The sequence below is a fragment of the Anopheles ziemanni genome, chromosome 2 (assembly GCF_943734765.1).
Source record: "Anopheles ziemanni chromosome 2, idAnoZiCoDA_A2_x.2, whole genome shotgun sequence".
Classification (NCBI taxonomy): Eukaryota; Metazoa; Arthropoda; class Insecta; order Diptera; family Culicidae; genus Anopheles; species Anopheles ziemanni.
This window is the reverse complement of record NC_080705.1, coordinates 65,531,565-65,552,001: the sequence shown is the minus strand read 5'-3', so window position 1 is coordinate 65,552,001 and position 20,437 is coordinate 65,531,565. Positions and strand designations below refer to the sequence as shown.

Below are 20,437 nucleotides of genomic sequence, written 5' to 3'. Positions count from 1 at the left end.
TGCGGACCTTTCACCGCATTTCTGTATCATAAACTTGCGGTTTTTCTGGTATCGGGTGGTCCACCGGGGGTCTCCATAGGAAACCGCGAGTGAAACGTGAAGCCCGGTAGCAGAAATTAAGAAGACCATCGTCCCGGATCTGCGCTGCAACCGAAGCACCTCAACTGCGTGCGGTGAGTTTGGTGGAGTTTCAACCGGTCCCGGCCATGCCATGCAAAGTGATCTATGTTGTCCGGTTTTCGTTCGTTGTGGTTGCGGTGGAATGTCTTTTTTCGTCTGTATTTGCTTAACGATCCATAACCGAGGTTTTTAATGGTCGCTGAAAGCAATTGGTAACGCGTGGCAACATTGTTTTATCTCCCGCCGTACCGCATTTCTTTTACAGCGTGTGACGAGTCGCCGGTGACAAAGTCATCGCCGCTACCTTTACAAAATGTGCAACATCGTCGTGCACGGTTTTAGTGATTTTTTTTTATGGCAACCCCCATAAATAATGTAAAGATAGTACGACACAATGGCCCGGAAAGCGATACTGGATGGTGCAATCTCTGGCGTTCTGGTGCTATTAGGCGAAGTACGTAAAAATTTTTCAATTTACGAGTTGCCCGATATACTTTGTCACGACGTCGAGGATGACTAGGTCTGACAGTGGAGCCAGAGCGCAGTAATTTATGGAATGAATCATGCATCCTAGGTACATGCTTTCTTTGGGGCTTTGTTAGCGAAAAACTATGCACCTTAACGACCAGCCCAGACCAGTTAGTCACATCGATACGATGTTCGAACTATTCTCACCGCCAGACCAAAACTGCACCGAGTTCAACGACCACCGTATCGACAAGCGTTTCCATTCGTACACGCCAAATACATTACAGTCGTTTATCGTTAGTCCGAAAAAAAAAGGTCGATAAAGTTTGACCATCCATCTCTGTTGCGCGCAATTATGGTCTAAAGTTTTCCCCTCCGGGAGACCCCTGGATGGAAGGAGGTCATCTACGGTTTGACTCCTGCTCCTGGAGGATAGTTAACTGGAAGTCGTTAAAAGCGGGGCTACTTTGGGGAATAAAAAAGTTATAGCATTCAAAGATTTATGAAGTCATATCTGGGCTAGAGCTTTGGAATAGTCCGCCATTGGCGGACTGTATAATTTTGTTGATCGAAAAAGTCCACATGTTTATGGCGGGCCATTTCGAGCGACCGGAAGTTCACACACAAACGCCTGATGTTCCGATTGATGTGTACACGATTGCGGGTGAAATGTCTGCGGTAATGTCGCGCAATGGATTGGAGTAGACGTTCCCCATCGTGGCGTGCCGCATGTCTGGCCCATGACAGATTCTCATCGTTGGGTCGCTAATTAGTGGGCTGGCAAATTGGTTGCCGGTGGCATTTGTGGTACTCTTTTGTTGCACGCCGTACTTCCTTGGGAGTACTCTTAACCTGCCGAGCAGACCGGCCGGAATCCTGCTGGGAGGATCCTAAACAGAAGGGTGCTGCGAAATGTTGTAGCAAAATGTTCATCCAATCGGTTAACATCGGCATCGAGAAGAGAGTGAGGAGAATGTTAGAAGAAGGTTAATATTAGATGGCGAACGGCGTTGCATTCTAAACATACATATAGACCACCACGCCACGTACACCGAGCTCCCCGGCTCAACGCAGGGGGTTCCGCCGCGCGGTTTTAGGTTCTCCAAATAAACATTGACCTTCTCTGGTGCTGCTCGGGGGAGCCGGGAAATTGCGCCGCATGGACTCGTAGGTAGTGCGCAGGGTCGGTTTGCATCCGACCGGTGCTAAAAACCGGACCCCTGACACTCCGCACAGATGGAACCGATCATGCTGAAGAAGGCCCGACCTCCGAGAGTGCGTCGAAGTACGCGTCGATATGTGTCTTTAATTTCTGCCTCTTCCGACGCTAGAAGTGTCTAGTTCCCCCCTTCGCCAGGCAGTGGAAGGGCTTCGGGTGGACTGACCCACGCTCTTCCAACACTGCGCCGTCTCCTGACCTCCAGAGGCAACACTCTGTCTGCCGCTGCACGCTGACCGCCGGCGGCTACTTCCCACCGTGTGCGCGGCTCCCATAAGCGTGCTTCTGCTCTACGCGGCTCGGAATAATTAACAGGTGTATAAATATTTACTTCCTCATAATTCCTGCAGTGTCGTGTTGCCGCGTGTGTATCTGCGTGTGTGCTCGGGTCCCGTGCGTGGATGCGAGGTGCTGCAAAAGTGCGTCGTACAGCGCGCGCAAATGTTCGTTTTGTCGCTTTGGTGCCATGATTCGCACGATCAGGTGTTCCGCCAGGCCTCAAGAGCGCATTTGCTCGGCTCCTGGGGAACGATGATGAATGATCCGCCAATGGTGCGCACCCTTCTCGTCGGGGCTCGGGGACGATACGGAAGCGTTCGCCGTCGCGTGGTCTGCGCGCTCGGTCGCGTCCTCACATCTCGTGCATGCCTCACAATCTCGAACACTCCGCCTGGGCTATCCGAAAATATTAGATTTTCGACCATCGCTTCCCCATGGGCCACTAACCAGGTGGCCATGTGGCGGCGAATATGCGAGACCGAGAACCGAATGGAAATGCGATGCTGGTTAACACCGACCCGGGCCGCTTTTCGGTGCTAGAGAGGTGGTGATTTACGGTGCAAACTCAGTTTTCCTTCTCCCTAACAAAATCTTCACCACCTAACGACGAACGGAGTGAAAAAATAATAAATCGCAACGGAGACACCGGGGACGCATGTGTATTTATTTCACACACGCGTCGTTATGGTAGTGGTATCATAAAATCAGCAGCATAAGTTATGATCCGATTCAATATTTCCTGATAGACGTGGCAGAAGGGGTTGTTTGCGGTTGGAAGTCATTCTTTTTTATTTTAGGACGGTTTGGGGTATGTATTTTTTACTTGTATGCTGTCCAAATACAAACACCCGCTGTTCGCTACTGGCTCGAGTCGGATGTATAAAAATAAGAGCACAATCTTACGCTCCAACATTGAGATTTCGCAAGGTTGTCCACCGACCGCAAATGTCTGGTACTGGGAGCTATACGCACCCTTTGCCAGTTGGGGCTTTTATAGGAGTTTAATTTATTATGGAATAGATACTTTTCGATGTCTGCTCGAAAGTTTGCAGTATGTTGCTCAATCCAATGATGCTTTCTAATGGTTTAGATTTATGAAATTTTTAAATCAAATCAATGATGGTAAAGAAAGCAACTCCAAAAATATTGTATGAATTAGAGGAAACACTTAACAGATATATAATTTGAGGAATAAGTCCGAAATGGATTAAGCAGTGCCAGCCAGAGAAAAACGCGTCATTGGCGTAGTTTCCTACCGTAACCACGCGTAAGCGGACACAACCTATGGGAAAAAATAGGAATGGCATTCCATCGCTAGCAGAGGAGGGAAAAACAAAACCTCGAACGACCATCAAGAGCGATGGGAAAGTGATGGGAAGGAAATATGGCATAAAAACTTATCAAAGGCTAATTTCCCCTGCCGAACTACGCCAGTGGTGCGCGCACACACGAATACGCACGCCTGGAGTTGGTGGACGTCTGAGTCGTCGACTTCCCAGACGCAGCCGATCCGTAGCAGAAAGATGCTTCTTCGTTGACGTGTGGGAAAAACTCACCCCACCGTTGCGACTGAGTTGGGCCGGGATGGATGGATGACTCGATGGATGAATTGCGACCGAAACCGAAACGGCAATTAAGATGATGCTTCAAGACGATACATTTATGCATGCACACTCGTTCGCATTTAATGTCTTAATTAACGATCATCCACCGTGAGGGTTAGATTGCCGGGAGGAATTTGGATGATCCGTGGGTAGAACACGGACCCTTACAACAGCGGGCTGGCGAGAGGGAGATTTTAATGCTAATTGTTATTTTTACTGCCATTACCGCTATTGGTAGTATGTCCGCCTCCTCCAACATCTTCAATGTGTTTGCTGAAATATTCGGAATCGAAAAAATGGCCACAGATTGATAGGCAGCTCGTTAGAGTGCCGTTGTCTTGCTGTTCGGACATTGAAATCAAACATTCGCATGAAATTTATTGTGCTCGCGTGATCGATGGAAAGCGCCGAAGGTTAGGTAGAGGAGTTTTGCTTTATCGCATCCATTATTCACCGAGCAGCACCATAACGATTCGTGGCACGCAATGGGTTTTTGCGTGAGAATTGGTACAATAATGCACAGGCTGCTAGAGTTGGTAGCTAAAGTGATTGGAACATGCCAACTGCAAGAACGCAGTCTAGTTTTCTTCACCTAACATAACTAATAGTAGACGATTGGAGTGCTGGATCGATTGATAATAGTAGTGGACGCGAACCCGGATAACCATGGCGGGGTTAAGCGTGACATAGCAGAAGCACTGAAATGTGCAAAATTCCACATCTCCCAGGCAAAAGGTGTGAAAGTGCGTCATATGAACCCTAGGAATAGCTTCGTGCGAAAGATGTAGAAGCTGCTAAGCTATGCTCGAATCGTGTTTATATACGTTTGAATGTTAAATGTTAGCTTTCAAAAGATTTACATCCAATGTTTACTGTTGACCTTAAGCGTAATTTCAACTACAACAGCCCGCGAATGAGCAGGGTGATGAAAATCCGTTTGGCGTGGGTTTGTCCATCACGGTGCGCCCCATTAAACCCGTCAAATCGCCCCGTCGTACAAAAGGTTAATTGTACAACCCGGCCCGGACCTTAATGCCTACAATTGATCCTGGTTCCATTACATTCCAGCCGCCGGCGGAGCAGAGGACATTAAGCGACCGCAATCTGCCAGCGGAACGCCTTCGAAGCGCTTAATCGGAGCACCCGCCACAGCTTGCTTTCCTGCCTTTTGACATAAGTTTCCGCCGTTTCCACAAACTATTACGGCCTCAGTGTCGAGTGCCAGCACCGTGTCGATATTTTGCTTGTAATTACCCGCTTGGACCACTTATTTCCAATGGTGTTTAGTCTACGATGCGCCTGAAGGCGCGGGTGCGCGCGTTCTCTGTTTGCGCTCCCGTTCCGTTGCCCGCTCGCTGTTGAGTGGGAGTGTTTGGCGCAGCGACTGAGGAACAGGAAGGGGGGAACGAATGGAGGCAAATTAAGATCGTCTTATAACGATCTAATCTACTTCAGTCGCGGTTCGCGGTTGATGAGATAGTTATTCGCTAGAACGACTTCACGACCACGGTCCTTGGGATGCGCGGTGTGAAGGCTATGGGTGGAAGTGGATATTTGTCCCCCCCCCAGAACAAGTGTGAGGTGCTGGCTAGAACCACTGGCCAACCGGTCGCCTTGGTCTAGAGCCAGAGCGAACCGTTGGTTAAAGCGTGTACCCGGAACTTGGCTTCCTGCAGGTTGCCGGGATTGGTTAACGCTCCCACGCTAAGTCGCCGCTAGTCCCCGGGGTCTAGGGCTTAGCGATTTTGCTATATCCCGGCCGGTTGGTGGGAGCACAACGTGCGCGGCATATCAAGTCCCGCTGGTGATGTCGGTACCTGGTAATCAAAGCTCGATTTGGTCATCGGCTCAATGACCGGCTCGTTGTTTCGGCGAAATTTGTCGAAATCTCACACAAAACCCACGAATGACTTAGCGCGGCCTAATTCTCTATTCCACACTCGGAGCAGCGGCCCTTTATTAGTCAATCTCCTTTCCGTTTACATCCTGCCTGTATCGACTGGTCCGAGTTTTCCGTGGTACGGTTGATTCGCCCTTTGGATTCTTCCCCGAAAAATCTGAACAAACCAACTGAGAAGGTAATTGATTTGATTATTGAAGCAACCACATCCTACAACACCACTAGCTGGGCCGCCGCCGCCGGAGGGGTTTCTAATCACCAACGATTTATTGGTCATCACTGGCACGGTCGGCGAATGTGTCGACAGAGGGAAAACACCCAGCGGATTCTCCCGACCCGACGGCGTGCGGCGGCTGTAATGATCTTGTGGTGGGATGAAGCGATCGCACCCGTGCTTACTATTCATGTTTCCCGCGCGGTCGAATATCGGAGGTCGTTTTTTTTTTAACGTTGTTGTTATTGTTGCTGACTATCTCGACCACTTCTTCTTCCTCAAGCGCACGGCAGGGGGAGAGTTGATTTGGATTTCTTTTGCATGCGGTGCAATAAATTTCAAGTGAAACGAGATTTCCTTTTCCACCGCTTGTGCGCGCGCTGATCGTGGTGTGAGCTAGCGGCTCCCTTCGGGGAGGGTGAGGGGGGATTGGGGTTGGTTGCAATAATCGTGTGCAGGTAGGGCCACCGCCGACTACTACTAATCGTTTCTTTTCCGTGGCCTTTGGCTGGAGTTGGTCGTACTATCAGCAGTGGTGAAGCTGGTGAAGTGAGACTGTTGTGTAACTACCTCGCGATACAATGCGAGACGGGTTAAAAGATATCTTACCCTTTACCGATGATGCATGGAGTGTTTCGAACAAAGCTAGTACTGAGGCACTAAAATGGAGGTTTGAGTGCAAGTACGATCTCGCGTTAGATTGCAGAAAAATACCTTTCATTCTCGTTATCGAACTCAGGTGACTGCTTTAGGACTGCTTCCAAGGCACCGCTGCAGATCAACTCGCCGCGGAGTGCACAATTCTGTTACTACTCGGAGTGCCTAAGAACCACAAAAAGGGTCCAATCGAATGTGTGTGCATTCTCTTATCCTTGGCCTGTAGCAACTGCGTCGGATGGCAAGTGATTTGATTGATTTAACCACTCTGGTCGGCCCCGGTGAACAGGTGTTGCTCATTAATAGATGGCCAGTTGGCTGTTTGGCACTAAGTACCTCTGGTGGTTGCAATATTCAAACCTTACCCAATTGGCTTGCCCGGCGGAACGATCGGGTGGGGCCGGATGGGGTAACATTTCAATTAGAAAAACAACATCTTGACCGGCATCGTGAATGTGACTGGGTGTTGGTGACGTCGGCGTTCCTAAGTCACAGCCGGTGTGGTTTCTTTCCAACTCTGTTATCGGTACCTTGACACTGATACGTCAATTGGTTGCTCGCCGTACGATCGGTGCACTTGAAACGATCGGACAATCGGTCGCCGGCGAGAGATATGCTGGTTCGTAGCTCTTATTGCCTTCGACCATTTCGATACAGTGGAGATGAACGCAGGCACATCAGTTGGCACCTGTGTGTATTTTGGCTTCCTAACGTGCTTACCCCTCAGCACACGATTGTCGAGTGAAATACCGACCGTTGCGCTCTTGGACACACAAGTGTCTAGAACGGAAATGTGTTGTGAGCAAAGGATACGAAATGGAGAAGCAGTATGGAGAACGCTCATCGCTCTTATGTTCGCTTCCACCACTTCCACTTATTTGAGTTCCCCAAAATCACGAACTACTCGACGCTCGTGACGAGGATGATGATGATGATGATGCTGCTGTTGCCGTTCCAAACTGCTGAATTCCGGTAGGTTCTTGAGGAGTCATCGTTCACTTCCCAGGAAAGCCACTTCGCGGGCCCAAACAACTCCACGCGAGCGAGATCTCGCGCACTCGTTCGATGGCGTTCTCGATGGGTTGGTTGGCTCGGTTCGATTGGAAACTTTTCCTCCACCCGAGCGCTCGGAAACTGGCTTCTGGCCACTTCACCCTTGGCAAGCGCGTCCCAGCGCGTACTGCCGTTTGGAGGACTTGTTTTGAATTCCTCCCCTTGTTGAGCGGTTTGTTTTAGATGATTGTTTTGCTTTCTGTTTCTACTCCTGGCAATCAGCAAAACTTCACCGGTCGGCGCTTCATTGACGGCGATGAAAAGTCAAATTTATCTAATTTTGTTGTGCCGAGCGGTGGGCCTCAGCAGTCACTCATCCAAATTAATGAGAACTTTTCGGCGAAACGACCGGGAAAAAAAAACACCGAACCCAAAGTGATGTGATCATTATTTCTTCCTATTATCTTAAGATTCGCCTCATTAAAACAACATTTCGTGTAAAATGTACCCCAAGAACAGTTACTATTTCGTACGTACGTTTCTTTCCTCTCCTTACAGTGCAGTTACAAACGACGACGGAACAACGGAACATCAATTTCCATCCGGCCCCCCGCACACCTCGACCCGGGGAGTGGCGGGTGAAGAAGTGAACATCGTACGGAAACTCAAGTGCAGCAACGTCCCATCACAATGATTCCGGCCCTTCCGTCCCGGAGCCATCGTGTCCTGCTCGGCGCGATGGTGATCCTCGCCGTCGCGATGCGGCAAGCCACAGCCAGTGCTTCTTTGTGTAAGTAGAACGAGTCCGTTTGTTTTTTTTTTTGTATGCATTCCCGCGTGTTTTATGAACTCCGTTATTTCACTTTTTCCCCCCACTCGAGTGTATTTTATGTTTTGAACTACTTTTTACCACTCCTTGCCGGTAATAATTTCTCCGAGAGGTATAACGTTTCGGGGAGTCTGTGAACTGCAACTGAGGAGACGCCGGTTGCCTGTGACGTTGGGTACATTCCTTTCACTTGCTGCCACAGGAAATGCACCCAATCCCGTGGCCTCCCGATTGGAAAGGGGCTTGAAGAAGCGAGCGCAACGGACTGGCCGCGAATGGTTTCAAACCGATAAGCATTCAACAGCCTAATGACCGTTGGAAAGGGCTGGCCGAAATCGAAGAACGTCAACCGCGTCGCCAACCCAGTCGATGCACTTTCCGTGACTTGAAGTTCCGGAAAGCAAGAAAAAAGAAACAAAACCAAGTGGCAAGAAACATTGCTCAATAAATTTGTATTAAAGTACAACAAAAAACGCCAAGGGAATACAGGAAAACAAACAGGATCCGGCTGCCATCGGGCCATCGTTTCCATGCATATGCAGCGGGACGATTCGATTTCGGCCGGCCTGCAGAACCCAAATGGATGCTACGCTCGCCAAAATTGATTGGAGATTGGGGCGGAAGGGAGTTGTGGCTCCGGTTGACGGATGGGGGAGAGACACAACAACAGTAACGTAAAAATAAAAACCCGTCCCGGATAAGATTCTTCGGCGGACAAGCGAACGATGCCCGGTCGGGTTCACGTCAAGTCCTGAGGAATGCCGTTTTCCGTCGGTATATTTTGGACGTCGCAATCGTGGACACCTGCGCTCGTTCATGTTTTGGAAAAGCGTGTCCCGTCGTCTGAATTTCAAGGAGAAAAGAGGATTTTGTTTGTAAGACAGATCCGTTTCAGGTTGACAAAGTCTGGTTTGAAAATGATAAATCCTACAAGGAGTTTCGTTGTAAAAGCAGATTCTTTCAGATACCAAAGGCTTTTGTCTTTAGGTACTATTTTAGGAATTAATTCGATGTTATTATTACAACAACTACCACCTGTAAGACTCCTTGCGATCATCATCTAAAGTCTCTGAACGTAGAAACAGGTACCATCCGAGATGGCTCCAGGCCGCTATCGATACAAATTATGTGTGCCATATCCCCAGCATCGCTTATCGCCCGACGGCATCCCCAACATCAACTCGCGTTGACATCTCGCGATGCGAGGTTATCGCGCGCAGTGTCGGAAAGTCTCGGGACTGATGCCGCTGGCGACACTTCGGCTCGCATGGGTCGTCCCTGTCCGAGAGCCCCGTCATGGGGCTGAGTTCACGTAGTGGTTGTAAACTTTGTTAATCGTTTTTGATAAAAGGTGTCCTCTCGCCGTTTGCGTCTTCACGCGGATCGGGGTTGTCTTTAATAGCCCTGGATGTTGTTCCCATTGTTGTTGATGACACGTACAGGACGGGGGAGGGGGGGAGGGAGAAAAAAACAAGCGAATCATCAAGCCTACGAGACTTCATCGGAATCTCAAACTTGTTCCGTGGACGTGGTTCCCTTTTGCTCCCGCTCTACCTGGTCGCCATCGCCGTCGAGGTTGTGAAACTGGTGGCAATTAAGTCGGCGAGAGCAATTGAGTCGCGGTGTTACATCTCAGCGACCCCTGTCGCTAGCGCCCTGTGCCTTGGAATCACACTCTGCACACCCAGCTTCCCAAACCGGGGAGATCGGCAGACGATAGTGTACCCGCCGGATAGGATGTTGTTGCACCTTTTGTACGGTGTCACCTGATGCTTATCAGTTAAACTATCAGCAACTCAACGCTGCATCGACACCTGAGGGTGTACAGGACGCATCAAGGGGGGTTAATCGAGGGTGTCGTTGGTGCCAGTCGAAACCCCCCCTACCCCAATTCCTCGCCTTGGGACTCACAAGCCTCTAGACCCATGTACCCTTCCTTGAGAGGGAATAATATTCCGCAGACTATCACGATTTACCGCAACGATATCGAGATGTTCCATCTGTGTGTTTTTGAATACTTTTTTTTTACTTGCGAACGTTTACTCGCCCTTTTTTCCTGAAGCGGAAAGCTTTGGTGACATGGCAAGCGGTGGAATTAGTTGCTCTTTGTATTCATTTGCTAATGTTCTACATCTGATCGGGAGACCTGTTTATCTTGAAGGTTGTAATGCAACTGTCAATAATTTTATTGATGTTTTTGTTGATAAAATTATTGACGTTCGATCGAGCGCGATCGATGCTGACGATCGACCGATAAACACAATCCAGCAGATGGCGCTGGTACCTACGAGAAGAACAACAAAGAGATAATCAATAAATAAACAAATTATGTCATTCGCGAACCGACACTTGCGGCAAGCAGACCTAATTTTTAGCTCCCGTATTATCGGTGCTTAGAAAAGTTTACTGTGTCGTCAATTGTACGAACTCCGAAACGCGAATCGCCAACAGCAACGGTGAGCGTTCTGTCAGTGAATTCCATCGAGACCCTTCGTGACGCATCCGGTGGACGCAAACTTCCGGTGACATCTTCTCGGGGTCAGAATTCTTCGGCTCGGAGGGAGCGAAACTTTCTGCTAGCGAAAGTACCTATCCTCAAATGGAATATACCTTGCCACGCCGAGTGTGGGAAAAGATAGATGTACATCTGCCTACCGGACGAGGATGGCCGAGAGATACGGTCTGTGGATACGCGGCCGTCAGACGCTGGCAGGGAGGATGTAAATATTTGCCAAAAAAGCTACCCCAGCGTCGTTTGTCGGCGTCGTGGAGTTGGCGTCTTTCGTCTCCGTCGGCTAACCGTTTGCAAACGTCATCTCGTGACTCACCGTGCTACGCTTGTTACGGCATGTTTAATCGTGTTGCTTTCTGCCACAGCTACCATGAGGTTCGCTACCTTGTAGGGACACGGTTTGTTTACGTTAGACCTTTGGTTCATCCCTTTCTCCGACCAGAGTAATATGCTGCTCTGGATCCATCCAGGAACCGGAACAGGGTTCACTCTCTGTTCACTCGCTCACTACTGCGCTGACGTATGGCTCGTTGCGTGAAAGCGAACCCGACTCCTCGGACGACGGTTCTTTATCATCGGTAATCCCACATTTTCCCAACACACACCGCCACCACTTCCCTTTGGTTGGACGAGTTAAAAACGGGGGAAATATATACACTGCTATCAGATATCTACCGGCGCTCGTCTAACCAAAGTGTGAACGGCAAATATGTATCTTCCCCACCCCGCCCTCGCTGCCGAAGTCGCAGTCTCGTCGGTGGATAATCTTGTTTATCTTTCGTATCGTAATTTGTGTACGCCAACTGAGCGGATTCTGTTTCATACGTACCGGTTTACGGACGCACAGACACCCTCCCACACACACACACACATAACCACTTTTTCATAAAGTATTACGGGTGGACTTCCGCCGCCGCCTGTTGGGACGCTCCCAACTTGGTGACGAACATTGTGACGTCAGTAGACGGCAGGCAAGCAAACGAGCGCCGTGTGTTTTGGCGTGAAACGTCAAAGATTGGTCACGGTTGTGCATACAGCTTGGTCGGCTTGGTATGGTGGAATCGGCACGCTCTGCAAATCATTTGCGATGAGTGGGGGGGAAGTTTGTTTTTTTTTCTACTTTAACTACAAGCAAAAAAAAACAACGCCAACAAAACCAACCACTTGTGGGAGAAAGGAACCAAAACGGAACGCGTTCCCGCCTGCACCGGGATCTATCCGGCGCGGAGGATGGGGGCGGCTGGCCAAAAAAGGTTGAAGAGAAAGATACCCGACCATCGACCAGACCGAACCATGCCAACGTTCATAAAGAAACTAAACTGTATCATAGGCTAAAAATATCCCGCGCGGGGAATTAAAAATAAATACTTTGATTTATTTTCGGAACCGAAATATCCGCAACCCGTGGGTCTGCCCACGTCTTGCCACTACGCTGGATGCCGATTTGGCATGGTTTGTCTTTTTGGCGAAAAGCGCGTGCGATCGGGGGGGAGGGAAGAAATACGGCGTACAGCCGTTGCAGCGTGCGTTGACAGGCCGTCCGAGTGCCGAGACCGTCGAACCGTCGTGAGAGAGTGACAAATGGTCAACGCACCACCTCTCCGGATCAGGAGTGTTCCGTGGTGGCCAAGCCTCAGCCCATACGAAGCGATCGGTTTGGTCGCTGTATGCAAACCTGCCTCAAATGGAGCCACGATGTCTTTCGTGCCTACAATGACATTCTCCTCTAGGGAAATTTTTCTCGTTCGAGCAGGCTCCATCTCGAGCAGCCTGTTGTTTTTTTTTACTGCATAGGATAACTGTTCCTCTAACCGGCCAATTGTAGCGCTAACTAATGCGCGCTTTAACGTGCTAAATTGGCGGCCCTCTTTGAAGTGCCCACAGCTGGCTACACCCTCGTGGCCATATTTCACGCCACCTTTAAACCTTGTCATCATCAGCGGGCAGTTGAGCGGCCAACGCTTGAGATTAGCGGGCGCGCACGCAAACAAAACCGCTTCCGTTCCGTCCCCCGTTCCATCTCCCGTTCGCTATTTGGACGTTACAGTTTCCCGCAGACGAATAAATTGAATCAAAATGTGCAAATATGGTAGCGGCAGCAGCCATCTCGTGCCTTGCAAAGAGCTCCCTATTCCATCAGAGATGAGTGGACGGGGTTTGTTTACCGTCGCCTCCCCTGGGCGCAGCTTCACGCTAGCGGATTCGCGCGGAAGGTGTGCCCACAGAAACCCTCACATACACACACACACACACACACACACTTGAGCTGGGGGTAGCAAAGGTGCAAAAACGGTAATCTTTGCTTAACACTTGCCCGCGGTGTACATACGGGCCTGTTTGGGGCAGGTTCAACACACACCGTATACCTTTGCCTTTGGGGGGGCGAAACATGGATGCAACGTCCATTTGCACAACCCGCCCGAACAATGACGCTCTAATTTGTCCGAATTTGTACCGTCAACGAGGGTTTTGTGGTCGGTCGTTTTGAAGTTAGTCCTTCCCGGGGGGAGAGGTTGGTTCTTTACATGAATGAAATGCACCGGGGTGATGGAAGAGAACTGGGACGATGTGTTTTTTTCCCTTTGTTTGAGTTGTTGATTTTGGGTTCTGTTTCTTTTCGGTTTCTTTGTTTATAGACTACCCAACTTCCTGTACCTTTTTTACCGACTGAACAAGCGGTCTTTCGTAACGTTTTCTTCACTTGTCCTTTTTCACAGCTGGATACCGGGAACCGTGCACAAACGAGGGCGAAGAGGTTAGCATCAGCATGCCGTGCTTCAAGTGCATCTGCAAGGTAAGTCCACTGGCTTTATTAGACCCTTCGGTCACAGCGTTAGTCGTGAAGAATGTAGGGATCTCCTGGGAGCATAGGAGGACTTCAGTTCGTTGTGTGTGGTAATTGTTTCGGGCGATCCCTAATTCGACTCGGCTCGGAGTGGAGGTCATCACCGCCATGAGACTTCCAGTTCCCGCGAGTCAAGTGTAAAGGTTGGCTTCGTTGCCCGTAAGTGGCTCTTCCGCCCTGCTGTGTTTTTATTAGCCTAACAAGACCTGCTCCTTTATGGGTGGCAGGTAAGGAAAGGACTCGGCCCTTTACACAGGACAACCCGAAAAGGATCATCCGACTGCCGTCGCCAGCGCCGCTGGTGACCAATTTGGAAAGTCCGCCAGTCGGCGCCAGTTTCTTAATGAAGTACCCACGGTGAATCCTGATCTTTGGAAATGGGTTTTCTTCCCTTTTAAGGATTTCAGAACTGACCATCGTCATTCATTGATAGCACGTTCTTTCCGGGAAGGGGTAAGCGCAACAGACCACAGTGTATGCGGCAGTAGCTCGAGGGAGAAAAGGGTCTTCTTGTGTACCTACAGCCACTCGCCCATCGCACCGGTACGGTTCCTCCTCCGATGATTAGAGTTTCCCGAGGCGTTGTTGATCTTTCGCCCGCCGACGACCGATGCGCCGATGTTTACGGTGCAAGTCCGGTGCATCGCTTCGAGACGGAATCGAACAAGGTTCCGACCGAACCGCGGGCGCCACCATCGATACTGGATGGGAAGAGAATGCTATTCTTTCTTATGCGCTTGCCCGACAAGAAACACATCTCACCTTAGGTGGGCGCCTGGGACCCGCAACCGTGTGTCGGCATTTGTTGACAAATAAATACGACGAAAGGAAACCCCCTTTGCACCAGGGGACTTCAGACTTGTCGGTCGGTGAGCCAGGGGAGGAAAAAAAAAGAGTCTCCGTTAAACAGTCAACAATACCAGACGTGAAGGGTACAGCAGACGGAAGGAACAAACCAACAAAAGGCGTTCAGCAGGGACGGGTGATATTAACTTCTTTTGCCACTTGTCGGACAAATAGCTTAAATGAAAAGCTAACATCGCTTGCGCACACCTTCGCGATGGGCGGGCGGTTTACTTTTCCCGGCCGCTATTTTCTTTGGAGAAGCTACTTCTGGTCTTTAGCGAAACCAGTCAGTTTTCGTTTCGTCCGTGTATGCTTCCGCGTGTTTGATATTTATGTTTCAACATGCGAACAAGAAACATCCCTCATATGATGCACAATGCAGTAAATGTCTAGAATGGTTCTAACAATTTAGATTTAGAGGATTTCACTTCCAAGGTGTGCACTGTAAATAGTATTTAAAGTAATCAAAATTTCCTCATACAGTCAGCTATTCTCTTCCATTTTTAGTAATTCCGTTTTTAGTATTCCGTTTTTAGTAAATTTAGTAAGAAACTGTAAACGAACGATGAATGAACGATGTGTTCTATGAAAAACAGTCTGCAGTTTTATTTGTATAAATCATACATAAATAACCAACACAGCCGTGCCTTGGGATACACTATCATGAGAAATAATCGTATCGCATGACATCTCAACAAATTAACCATTGGAGATGTCTTCCGCTTAGTTCTTTCTATCCGACGATCAGAATTCCAGCCAGATCTAAACTGAGTCAGTCCCTGTTTGAATATCTGAAATTCAAGCTTCTAAAGCAGACGACGTCAAGTCTAACCACGCTGTTGATAGGCGTTTCAGTTCCTTTGGAATAGCTAATTTAAAGAACCCGTTCGCCGTGCTGCGATAAGACATCGCGCAGCTCTTGTAGATTCCGCCAGCGTAAAGTTCAACGAACATTCGGCAGAGAGAGAGAGGAAACTCTATACTTTCCAGCCCGATAGCCACAGTGCGCTTCCAGGTCACCATCATCGCGGAGATTCTTCGTCGGAAATCGAGCAGAAAAGATCTCTTCCACCAACCGCCCCGCGACGACCTTTTGCGATCGAGAGTCGACACAACGACAACGACGACTACGACGAATGGCACGCGAGACTGCGCGATTCCAGTTTCGCAGGCATGTCTTAAGAACTTGACGCCGCGCGCTACGCAGTCGCGTCGTTCCCCACCGAGTGCCGGGTGGAATCTGCAGACCGACATCAGCTGGCAAGACGACCACCGATCAGGGGTGGGAGAGGTTGGGAGTTGATAGGATAAACAAACGGGTGGAAGACGGTCGACTGCCACCGACTTCGCCCGGCCAATCGGTGGCTATCATGTGACTTCCCCGGCTAAGCGAGCGCAAGTTGCTAGGGAAGGTCAATCGGCGAGCAGGTTGGATCCGTGTTTCCCAGCTGTTTCCATCAGTTTCCGACGGGCAGCCGGGATATGGGCGTAAAGGCGAAGGCCCGGTGGTTCCTCTATCGTAACTCTTGCTCCCACCCGCCCACCACCTCTTCGCGACCTTCCCCCGCCGGGTGGGGGGGGAATTAAAATCTTTGCATACATTAAAAACAATATTAGTATTCATCGGGTGGAATGTTCCGTGTGCGTGCCGCGAGTTGCGCTCTCAACCTCCCCGCACAATTCCAACATATCCAGCTGTTTTTATTTGGTTTGCCCCTCCCCCCTCCCTTCTTCATTACCACACACACACGCACACATTCTCTCTCTATCTCTCTGTCTCTCTCTCTCTGGTGGGGTTCTAACGGTGGGGTTAAACCTTCGCAAACGACAACGATTTTTGTTGCGCGGGAGTAGCCAGGTCAGGTGGAGGTGGCGAAACTCTGGAATCTCTCGCCCAACGGCGGCCCGGTCTTGTTCTTGCACTAATCTTAATTCCAAGTCCATTATGTTTTTTTTAATTCACGAAACAAATTGAATGATTCTGTGGCGGGATTTTGGTGGGATTGGTTTTTGGCAAAACACTCGCGATAATCACCATCGCTGCCTTTGTTTATCGCGCACGGGAACGGGACTGGAACTTATCCAACGGGAATTAAGCCGTCCGGTGACGATGTGAAAGCGAGCACAGTGATCGAAACAGACAGAGAGAGAGACAGCGAGAGATGTTCGATCGCGGAATCGAAGGGAAAGACTCGTCACGGTATCCAAAGATCTGAAAAAAAAATCATCCGCGATCCACCTGCGCCGGCTCACATATGTTTGCGATCCTGTTGCCGGGAGACTCTAAAGACAACGACGACGACGACGACGACGACGACGACGACGACGACGACGACGACGACGACGACGAGGACGACGTCGACGACAGCACAGGTGTCTTTTCCGTTCCCACTCCCGCCGTCGTCCCCTTGGTGGTGCGATAAACCAGCGCTAAAACAGGCCGCCCGGCCGATGATCGTTGCTCGGATAGGTTTTATTTATTTATTCATGTTTATTCGGGTGGAATTGTTTCGGGCCATGTTGTTTCGTGGCCGACCGTGCGGGCCCGCCGGAACTCGTCCGACACGCTACCGTGTAAAGGGTGGTGGTTTTTTTTTCTCTCCATCCGAGGATGGCCCACCGGTATATGGTAAAATATGCGAATGAAATGTCATCCGTGCAAGCTGAAAGCCATCGTTAAACCGCGCGGGCGGAAAGCATACGCGTGAAACGCGTCCAATAAAACCGTAGTTTACGAGCATGATCTATGTGATCCACCACCCATCACCATCGTCGCCAACTGAGGGGGGTGCTTATCTTCACCCGGGCCAGGTGGTAGGACGGTTGTCGGATGGTTTTACGAACTGTTATTCGAAAGGGTTTTCCGAGCAGTGCATACTGCAGGAGACTATACGGTTACATTTGAGTTCCGTCCTGCTCGGCATTTAATTGCATAGGTGTGCAGAATGAGTCGTTTCATATCAAAGCTATTAAACATATGCACTTTTATAGGATCTATGATCGTAAAACAAAACTTTACTTCACGGTGGTTTTTTTAAAATCCAGCCTCCATTTCTGCACATGCAATTTCTGCTGCATTTTAGCAGAGTTGTTGAAAAGCTGAGCATCGCTTTTAACCTTTCTCGTGCTGCAGAAAAGGTTGTGATATGGAATCAATCCGAAATCCGTAGGGAAATATCATTACACACACACACACACACACACACACACAGGTGCCCACGGTTACAGGTGGTTTTCCGCGTGGTGAGAGAAAGGTGATTGTCTGATCACCTGCGATTCGTTTGAAACCTGCGAAAGCACGAGGTCAGTTGTCGGAAGAAAAGGGAAATAATATTATTGGACCCAACAAAACCAACAACAACAACAAAACCAATGCTCCCATGATGTAGCTCCTATAAGACGTGACTGTTAGAATGGGACAAACGTCAAGATGTGCGAGTAAAGATAAGAGAGAGAGGGGAGAAAACATAACATCCACAACACTGCTATAGCCCTCCGGCTGTATCAGCGTCTCGGTGGAGTCAAGGGGAAGTGGTGGTGGTTGGCTTGCAAGGCCCCGGAAGAGTGCCGAAGAAACCGGTCCGGAAAACGGGAGGCTGCTGAGAGAGAAAAAAAAGACAACACATAAAAATATGGCTGAGTGTTATTATACAATGAACAAGGTCGATAAAGGCCGTTCGCGCATAAGCTATGCATAAGCACCCGCCGACCCGGGGGGTGTTGGCGGTGGTGGTGGTGGTGGTGTGCACATGCGAAAGGTATGCAAGATATCCCGCGTCTTCCCCGCCCTCCCCACCAATTCAGCATAACCGATGGGTTCGGCAGGCTTTCTGAAAGCGCGACCTGAAAGCTAGAGATGTTGGAGGCCATCTCGCTTTCATCTTGCATGGTCGGTGCCTATGTCTGCCGTCGCTGTGCGTTGGGAGTTTGAGGCTGAGGCGAAGAAAACAGTCTTCTTGGGTATCTACTATCTCGGCTGGACTTCGGTTGATCAGTTGATCGAAAGTCCATCGATTTCGTAAACTAGATCAGTTTTACTTTTACCAAGAGCTTCATAGAAATTAATTGCCTATGGTACTGTTTGCTTTATTTCATTGCATCAATCGTTTTGCTTTTATAAACCCAATCCTATGGTTTACAAAACAGCATTTTTAAATGCTCACAAACCAGTTATCTTCTGTAACCTTTTCCTACCGCACCGACGTGAAAAGAGATTGGAGATTGCTGCACGGTGTGTATTTCTTGTTTGTTTTTAAAGTTACCAACTTATCGGCACAAGCGAAGTCACTACATTTCTCAGCAGCACCTTACGGGTTCGAACTGCATTCCTGAGAGTTCGGGGGTATTCACTTTTAAACCGTTGTTTTTTTTTTAGTTGTCATGTTGTCCAGTCGTGCTCCGTATCTCTTTTTTTAGCATAAAGCTTTCCTGCGGTTTATCGGACGGGTGAAACCATCGTGAAAATATATATATGCTCGCACCACTACGTGGTGGACTCGCGAATGTGGGTCAACCAATGTTTCGAGTCTATCCCTTCTCCAGCCGGTGGATTGTTTGTGGTTTTGGATTTGTTTTTTTTGGTAACATTTTTGCATACCACGCGTCCTTCGCCGGAACATTCCTTTCGGTACGAACAGAATGGTCTTGTAAAATCGCTTATCAAACTATTTGAGACTATGGTTACGTCCGCAGTACTTCGACGTATAAAGCTATCAGGTTTTTTAGCTGAGATTCGATAAGATACGTTCGATTCCGAAATAGATTTCCATTTTCCATTATAAATATATCCTTTTATGTTTGTTTGCCCGCTTCAGATATTAGTGTTGCAAGAATGTTTGCATGGAAATGAAAATAATGTGTGGCTGTGAAGCATATCCAACCAAAACACTCTTCGTCTTTGCCAAATCCGACCAAATCAAGCCCATTCGTCAGCCGGTTACAGCCCACGATTAGTCGCTGGCGGCTTTGTTGACTATGCTCTCGATGTGGGCCATTTTCTTACGGTTCCACACAGTGATGCATATCCATCATCAAGGGCCATCTTACCCCGAGGCTCCCGTACGTATCTTTGATCTTCCCTTTGCAAACCCCCTGCTCGTCTTAGTGGAGCCCGTCTACGATCTCGACAGTGCACGACAAACATTCGCGGTCCATGGGCTTTACCACAAAACCCGCCGGTCCAAGAAGCTACGCCGTCGTGGTGAGCGATTGAAGCACACACACAAACACTCATACAGCAGCTTACTCGGTGCCCCCTTTACCCCTGTCTGGCCTCGGGCGCAACGATTAATGATTGACGTTGATGAATATTGTATGAAAATAAATAAATTTCGTAGAAAGTCATTTGCATATCATGATTTCTGGTCGGCCTGACGAGGCTGTGTTTTGAAGACTAGCCTCGTAAGAAAGAGCCACACCACACTGCAGGAGGAGGAAAAAAGAGCAGAAAATACCGCAAAAGAGAGTAACAACGAAAACAAATCCTCATATGAATGGGAAAGAGATAGTTTAAAAAACCAGACACACACACTCACACAAATCTTAGCAAGGGCAAGTTTCCTAGTACCGCAAAGACACGACAAGAGCCGGTGGAACGGTGCCGGGCTTCAAGATCCGGATCCAGCGTGGCCTTCAGCATCCGCTTCCACTTCACACAGCTGACTGCAGATCTAGACGCGAAGACTGACAGACGATGAAGATTAGCCAGTTGGGAACTTTCCTTTTCGTTCCAGTGTGCCGCATCCTCCGGCAGGGAAAAGCTTCAGCTTTTCCTTGAGCTCCATTGCTGATTACTTACCCTGGAGGGTGTGGATTAGCATTCGTTTATTCTGTGCATATGCTACCCCGTTAGAGATTCAGATGGAAGGGGAGAAAGCACTCCATGATCGTTTGGCTTTTTATTTTAAGAATTATGCATTTGGCACAAATCAAACAGTCCTGGAAGCTTGGGG

General features: G+C 49.1%; 1 protein-coding gene across 1 annotated transcript in view; it reads left to right on the top strand.

Annotated features, from left to right (window-relative positions):
• The window catches only part of LOC131283541 (BMP-binding endothelial regulator protein), a 70,932-nt gene that overhangs the window by 21,431 nt on the left and 29,064 nt on the right, over positions 1–20,437 (top strand). Inside the window, exons 2-3 of the mRNA XM_058312778.1 lie at positions 8,013–8,244; positions 13,513–13,589. Of these exons, the coding sequence (XP_058168761.1) occupies positions 8,145–8,244; positions 13,513–13,589 (177 nt within the window). The 5' untranslated portion in view covers positions 8,013–8,144. The remainder of the gene's footprint in view (positions 1–8,012; positions 8,245–13,512; positions 13,590–20,437) is intronic.